Below are 8495 nucleotides of genomic sequence, written 5' to 3'. Positions count from 1 at the left end.
CGATTCACAAATTTATATTTGATTATCATTTTTGACTAATGGGTAAGGAAAGATATAGTCATGTGAGATCTTGTTTGATTCCTCTCGATATGTACTTTTGGAATATTAACTTTATATAATTTTTTCAAGTGCAAATTTAGAGATATTAAAGTTCAAATATTTACATTCACAATTGTGATCGAAAAGGTAAACTTTAACAATTAAAAAAAACGAATGGACTAAGTTATCATTTGATAACGATATATAATAAACATAAATCCAATAAAAAAAATTAATGGATGAAAACAATTCAATTATAAGTTTCATTTATGAAGAGTTAAAATATTATATAATTGTTCATTTATGAAGAGTTATAATGGAGTAAGTTATCAGTTATATATGATAAACGTCAACCCAATAAAAAAAATAAAGGAAAAAAAACAATTCAACTATAAGTTTCATTTATGAATAGTTAAAGTATTATATAATCGTTCATATAATTAGCCTCGGTATTGCCTGGGACTAAACACTAGTTTTCCTTTATAACCTTTTCTGGTATAGAACTAGTTGTGTAATACTCTCTAAAGGTGTTCATAAAAAAACTGAAACCGAACAACTATACCGAAAAATAGGTCCAAATGGGTGATAATTGTATCGATAAAAAAGTTTTTAAGGTGCGGTTGCCAAACTGATAAAAGAAACGTTTATGGTTATAATTTTTGAGTAAACGATTAAACGAACAACCGAATTTTTTTCCTCTATTCAATTATTATGAAAACGTTTACAACAATTACATTAATTCTTATATTTGCTACTACAACAATCAGAGGAAGTATGTAATATTTGGAAACTTTAGTACTAAAATAAACACTATAATTAGGAAATGGAGTAAATTATTAGTGTTATTATGTTTTTTATGATAAATTTTATATCAGAGTATATATAATATTAAAATATATGCACAAAAAGTAGAAATTATATATTGACATCAAGTACATATAATAATATAACTTTAATAACAGTTGATAGTTAACCGAATATTCGTACCAAAAAAAAGGTCTAAACGGTTACGGTTCGCAAATTAAGCGAACTGAAATGTTCTTTGGGGGATGGAACGAACACTCCTAATACTCTCATGATTACCTGAACACATTCTGCTTAAGAAGTTTGACAACGTACACATTAGGAACAGAGATATCATACTTTTCATACTTTAATGATAGTATCTCAATTTGCTTACAAGAATAAAAGGGGTTACTCGTTTGAATGAATATGTGGTTACTTTTGTGAATAATTGAGGTTACTTGTATGATAAAATGAAGTTACTCGTACAAATAAATGAGGTTACATATAGATAAATGGGTTACTCGTGAGATTAAATAAGGTAATTCCAAAATTAATGGAGGTTACTCATAAATTAAATGATATTACTTGTAAACGAGGTTACTCATAAATTAAATGATATATTACTTGTAAACGAGGTTACTCATATGATTCAAACAAGGTTACTCATATAATATTTTTAAGGTTAGGATTCCTATAACTCGACTAAAGAAAATCAATCCTGTGAAAGTTTGACACGAAATAGATCTAGATGCTATAAGCACTTAGTTAAAAGTTCATGCAAAAATTCAATCTCAGTTGATCGCAGTTTTCAGTTTACTCTAATTGCCTAGTTTTGAGCGATTTCATAGCAGCTTCAAACTTCCGCTTCAAACTGTATCAAATCAACTTGAAACTTAATGAAGTTTTGACACGTTAAACTAAATATGGATTACTACATGTTAGGCTCAAGAAACTCCGAAAAAGTAGAAGTATGCTAAGAAAACGATGGTTTCAATATTCACTTTAATTTTGTGTGAATCTCAATAAAAACAACTCGAAATCATGTGAAATTATAATACAACCTATATCCATATGTTATAAGCACTCGTTAAAATTTCAAGCAAAAATCTAATCTCAGTCCTTCGCAATTATTGTTTTACTACAATTGGTCCATTTTTTTAGCGATTTCATACCAATTTCAAACTTCCACGACATAACCATTTCAAATCATATTTGAAACTTTATGCATATTTAACGAGTTAAACTGAACATGGAGTAGTACATTTTATACTCAAGAAACTTCGAAAAAGTCGAATTATGCTAGGAGCACGAATGTTTTAGAGTTCACCTTAATTTTGTGCGAATCTGGACAACAAATGAGGAGTGTTTCCCTTGGATCTTGGGCAACGCTGTCGAATATCCATTTGAGAAATAAAATGTAAAACCATGAGAAGAAGAGAGAGAAGAAATAGATAAGAAAATCACAAGAAACAAATAGAAAGAAGATGATGATTTTTATATATGGGGCAGCCACATAAAATAATTTGTGTTCTTTAAATGGAAAATTTATTAGAAACCACCTTTTATAACCACTTTTTTGTGAGAAATCACCTTTAAAAAAATTGGCACGCAACCACCTTTTTGATTTTATTTTTGTGGAAAGCCACCACTTGCCGGAATATGGTTGTTGACCCAACATTTTCGGCATTGACCATAATAGAAACTTTTTTTTTTCAGATTTTCGCCATTCTTCCTCCTTTATCCTTCTTATGCGAAAATCACCACCACCAAGCCACCATTAATGCCGCCACCACCACCATATAACCTTCTCCCCCGCTGCCACCACCTCCAACCCCAGGCCTCCCTAGCTATCGCCGCCCAGCCCCACCGTCCTAGCTCTATCCCACCTGTAACCCCATACCCCACAACCCCTCATGACATTCCCCACCCTCCCAACCCCAACCTCTTCTCCCCCTCACATCCCCCGGCAACCCTCGGCTACCCCCTCCCCCATCCCCCCTCGCATCCCCCAGTTAACCCCCTACCCCTTGCATCCCCCAGCAACCCCCTTCCCCCCTTCCCCCCTCGCATGCCCCGACAAACCCCTCCTCCCCCTGCGAAGCTTCCCACCCTTCTTCTTCTTCCTCTTTCTCCCTTCCTCCTCCCTTGCTCTGAAATTTCAAAAAAAAAAATATTCGAGGGAGGAACATGTGAAAGTGGAAGAAATGGCGAAAATCTGGCACAAAACGGGTTCTTTGATGGTCAACGCCGGAAAAATCTAGGTTAAATACCGGATTCTGACAAGTGGTGGCTTCCAACAAAAACAGAACCGAAAAGGTGATTGTGTGCTCAATTTTTTTTAAAAGGTGGTTTCTCGGTAAAGAGTGGTTATAAAAGGTGATTTCTGACAAATAATCCTTGTTAAATTGTCTGTTGTTAGAGAAATGTGGGCTTGTGTTTGTCTAACTTTAAATCCAATAAATTATTAAACTTGGATGTAACTATTGACGAAGGTGCACATTTTATAAAAACTGTGAGTATATATATATATATATATATATATATATAATATTCTAAAAAGCGTTCAACCCTCAAGATTCTACATTAAAGTGTTAGCCATTAAATTACATAGTATTATTTTGTCTCCATTTCTTATTAATGGTTACACTTTTGATACGATTCACAAGATTATGTTTGATTATCATTTGTGACTAATGGGCACGGAAAAATATATTTATGTGAGAACTTGTTTGATTGTTTTTGATATGTACTTTTGGAATATCAAATTTATTTAATTTTTATAAATGCAAATTTAGAGATATTAAAGTTCAAATATTTACATTTGCAATCGGAAAAAAAGTAAAGTGTAACCATTAAAAAGAAAAGAATGGAGTAAGTTATCATTTAATAACGATATATAATAAACGTCAACCCCATAAAAAATTAATGGAAGAAACAATTCAATTTTCGTACCTTTAAAGCCTAGTTTGGTATAGATCTAGTAATATAGTTATCATTTACTATATTACTAGTTTTCGTTTAAAGCCTTTTTTGGTATAGAACTAGTAATATAGTAAGTACTCTCTAAAGGTGTTCATAAAAAACCAAAATCGAACAATCGTACCGAAAAACAAGTCGAAATGGGTGATAAGTGTATCGATAAAAAAGTTTTAAGGCGCGGTTATCGAACCGATAAAAGTAAGAGTTAAACGGTACGTTTAAGGTTATAACTTTTGAGTAAACGGTTAAACGAAAAATCGAAATATTAAGGCGCATGATTAGGGTTTTGCTATCGTGTGCCTTCTGATCTTTATGGCTCGGAAAAAAAAGACGGCGGTGATGGAGAGTAGTACTCCGGTGACGGCAAAGTCTGTAGAAGATACTGGAGGTAAAGAGATCCCAAGTCATCCTAGTATGGAAGCTCAATCCAATGGAACAGTAACACGGCAAGCTGGGAATACAGATCCTAGTGAACCTGTTCAAGAGGAAAATATGGCGATGCAACAATGGAAAACATTCACCTCCCAGAGCAGGATGTCGGATAAAGGTATGGGGCTTAAATTTATTGCTCCTGAGTTGAGGAATGGAAAACCTATAGCTAAACTTGATAAAAATGAGGTCTCTAAACTCAGTGAAATCTGGATTAATTCAATCATTGTATATGTTGTGGGGCAAAATCCAACACTTACTGCTTTGATGTCATATGTTAAAACTCACTGGAGTCTGGTTTGTGAACCAAAAATTTTTAAGCATGAAGATGGATACTTTGTGGTGAAATTAACTAATACAGAAGATAAAGATAGAATCTTAATTTCTGGCCGTCACATGTTCTATGGTAAACCCATAATTGTGAAACCCTGGCTACCAAGCTTTAACTTTCATTCTGAAATTTTGAAAGTCATTCCCATTTGGGTGAAATTCCCTAACTTGCCATTACACTACTGGAGTGATGACTCTCTGAGTAGGATTGGAAGCTTGTTAGGAGTCCCTATTTATGCTGATGAGTGTACCTCTAAGGCTTTAAGGGTTTCTTTTGCCCGGGTGCTGATTGAAATGGACATAACTAAAGAGATTCCTAAAGAGATTCAGATTGTGGAACCAAATGGGGTGACTTTTGCACAGAAAGTTACTTATGACTGTTTACCACCCTTTTGCTCTAAATGTTCTATGATTGGACATAATTGTGAAAGTCTGCAGGCTAAAGCTAAGACACAGGTTAAAGTAATCAAGAAGTGGGTACCCAAAGTGCTTCCTACAGCAGAGAGAACTGAGCCAGTAACTAATGAGGTGGTCACTGAAAAACCTCATTCTGGTGATCCTGTGGTATTAGTAGATGCTGGATTATCTGGTGATCCTAGTACCACAGTAGATCTAAGTATGGTGGTGACTCCGGTGAATTCACCTACTGTTTCAGCTCCTCAGGAAGTTCATGATGATGAAAATCAGGGAGAATGGAAGGTGGTTACAAGAAAATCCAAAGATAAAGGCAAGTTGCTAGCTTTTCAATCTGCCAAAGCTGTTAGTTATCACCACAGTGGAACAAACTCAGGTATACCTGGGGGTGCTAAGGGACCAAACCCTTATTTGTCTTGATGCTAATGACAGCTTGGAATGTAAGAGGGTTAAATGACCCTCTTAAACAAAAAGAATTCAAGCACTTCTTTAATCACTATAATTGTCAGTTATGTGCCCTCTTTGAAACCCGAGTTAGAAGGAATAATGTTGATAAAGTTCGGAAGAAGTTTGGTTCAGATTGGAGTTGGGAGGATAATAATGATTATTCACCAAAAGGTAGAGTGTGGATTGGCTGGAAACCAGGGAGATTTAAGATCTAAATGGTTTCTAAATCTGAACAAGTTATATTGGCACTACTACAAAAGCCATACGTTCAGGACGCTTTGTCCTCGACGCGTGGATATAGGTGTTGGGGGATTTGCAAATTCCCGCATATCCTCGATGCTTAAAGGCATCGTCAATATGCTTCGTTGCTTTTAGGCGTCGTTCAGGTCATGTGCAGTGCACGTGTTATAATAATTAGCGTATCACTTAGGAATCCTATACTAGAAGCAAAACAAAAACAAAACCGAAACCAAAACCGCCTACTCTAACTTCCCACTTCCCAGTACTCCGCGCACACATGAACCCTAATTCTTCACAATTCAATCTCAGTCTCAAATCTAGCATAATTCACTCTTCAGTTCGTGCGCCCAGCAGGTATGTCTCCGATTCTTACCGTAATTTTTTTTGTTTTTCATTTCTTCGATTTCTTCATTAAATCGTTCTTCTTCAACCTCCTATCAGTCTAAAAGCAATTGCGAAGATTTTTGCGAAATTGAAATATTTGACAACGAATTTCTGGAAATTTCAATACAAGTCTTTAGCAGGTTTGTCTCGAATGATTTTCCTTTTTTCTGCAAATCTGTAACATTCATCAGGTTTTCTAATTTCCATAACAATTCTGCAATTTGACATCGAATTTTCTTGAAATTTCCATGGAAGCTGCACACATTACACAATTCGACAACGAAATTCTTTTTTGCTAGATCTTATTAATTAGTTAACGTTTTATGGCTTCAATGGGTGCTAAGGTATGTGAAAATCTTTCTGGGTTTTTTGTTTCTATTGGAACTTCTAGACCGGTGTTATTTGGTCATTAATTTCTCAATTAAGCAGTCGATATTATAAATTTACATTATTAGTTTGAAGTTGCTTAATTAACCCTTCAATTAGTATGGCAAGAGGAGTTGATAAATATCAAATAATAGTATAACTTCAACTTATGGAGTTTTCGTGGTTTTTAAGGTCTTGTTTGGCTTTAGTTTTTGAATACAATTTGGGTCTATTTGTGTTGAAATTCTACTTTGTCTAAATTTGCAGGTTTGACATTGAGTTGTATTATTTTGTGTTATAGTGGAGATTTAGAAAATTCAGCAACAATTTCAGTTAAAGGATGATTGTAAGGAGTCTAAGTTCACTAGTGAAAAAAAAAAGTAAATGCTCACACTGAGACTTTGAGAGTCAAACGCAAGAACACCTACTTACTAAACAGGTGATTTAGCCTACTGAGCTACAAGTGATCTTTTTTTTTTTCAAAGTTGTATCTAAACTCTAACACTTCCGTTTTCCACCAATGAGTAGTTGAACTTGGTTTCACTGAGATGATGGTTTAAGTGGCCAAGCTCTGCTGATCTGTTTGGCATCTATTTTCGTACTCTATTTTCAATACTCTCTTTGCTTTATTTACTGTCCTACTATCCATTTTGGTCTGCTTCAATATGACTATTCTAATGACTGATGATCACTCTACGCAGTTAGTGAATAGTTTCAGATTATCTGCTGCTATTGGTAATCTGAATTCTTCTTAATATGAGTGTTTTGTCAGTGAATACTGTAGGTAAAATAAAGGAAGTGTTATCTCATGATCTCTAACTTATGGTTGGTCTATCTCCAATCAATTTTGCTTCAGCAAGTAACTTTTTTTTTTTTAATCTCTGTGACTTCAGGTTGACACTCGCGATGTCATAACTCAAAAGTTTGATGCTTGTGCTAGTTGGTGGACTCAAGGGCCTAATTCTGCCTTACAGGTTACCGTTTTCTGCTCTTACATTAAGTATCTTTTATGGTCTTCCAGTTGAGACTGATTGGTGATAATTTCTGATAAAAATATTGCTTTCTGATATTTGATTAATTCAATTCTGAGCTTTGCTCTTCCTAAGATTTTGCATATCTTTTCTTCTTCGTTTTTGGATAAGAAATAAAACATGCTGCATATGAACATGCTATAATGGATCAGGGCGTCCCCTGTGAACTCTATTGCTTAGTTGTTGATTATGAAATATGAGTATTATTTACAGAAAAAAAGGATAAATCATGAACCTTGAAGTAGAGCCTGGCTGCCTGCTACCATCTAGTCTTTTTTCATTGCTTCCATAGTTCCATATAACATTCCTAGTAGGTAAAAACCTATTTGTTATTGTAGGCATAAGATTAATGTGTGAGGTTCACAAGTGGGATAATGTTATTTACCTGTGTGTGTATGGGGTTGGCGGGGGGGTGTTAAGTATAATTTAAGAAGTTATTGTTGAGTAATTTTACTTTATTTTTCTTCTTGGTTTGGTGGGGATAATGTTGATGCAATAATCGTGAAGATGAAGTAGTTTCATTGATGAGAATTGTCAGGTAGCTACAACAAATTACATAAGATGGTTATGATTTTTCAATAACTTCTCTCACTGGTGTTGACTTTTCCATCGCTAGATTGTTAAAATAAGTTTTATTATTCTTAGTTGGTGTTAGCAATGGTGTTGAAAATGATTGTTTAGTTTATTCTAACCTTCTGCAATTTCTATTTCTTTTTTATTTATTCGAAAGAAGCCTTGATTAATGCAATTTCTATTTCAAGCAACCTCTTTCATTCACAAAATCTCATTAGGAAGTTGCAAGAAAAGCAATGAGTAGATAATAATTCTTATAAAACATAATATGTTAGAAATGTCAGCCCTCATTCTCTTTACTATATAGCTGGTATTTAATACTTTGCTACTCATTTCATGCTAGAGTTGGGTTTCCAGATGTGTGTTGTGGAATTGAAAGTTGTCATTGAATAGGAGCATAAGATAGTTCCTTGTTTTCTTTAATAATTTTGTTTTATCATAGGAGGAGGCAAGCAAGAGCTAACCTTCCAAGTTTTC

General features: G+C 34.4%; 1 protein-coding gene across 1 annotated transcript; it reads left to right on the top strand.

The window, feature by feature from the left end:
• The first annotated feature begins 4143 nt into the window (after positions 1-4143).
• LOC104901529 (uncharacterized) lies at positions 4144-5397 on the top strand. The gene has a single exon (XM_010689117.1). The coding sequence runs from the start codon at positions 4144-4146 to the stop codon at positions 5395-5397; it is 1254 nt and encodes a 417-aa protein (XP_010687419.1).
• Positions 5398-8495: the final 3098 nt, after the last annotated feature.

Source organism: Beta vulgaris, chromosome 8 (genome assembly GCF_026745355.1).
Source record: "Beta vulgaris subsp. vulgaris cultivar EL10 chromosome 8, EL10.2, whole genome shotgun sequence".
NCBI classification, from domain to species: domain Eukaryota; kingdom Viridiplantae; phylum Streptophyta; class Magnoliopsida; order Caryophyllales; family Amaranthaceae; genus Beta; species Beta vulgaris.
The sequence above is the reverse complement of the archived record's forward strand: the minus strand, read 5'-3'. Positions and strand labels throughout refer to the sequence as shown.

Excerpts from the sequence above, each read along its gene's own strand:
- LOC104901529 (XM_010689117.1), top strand. The coding sequence starts at position 4,144 with ATGGAGAGTAGTACTCCGGTGACGGCAAAGTCTGTAGAAGATACTGGA.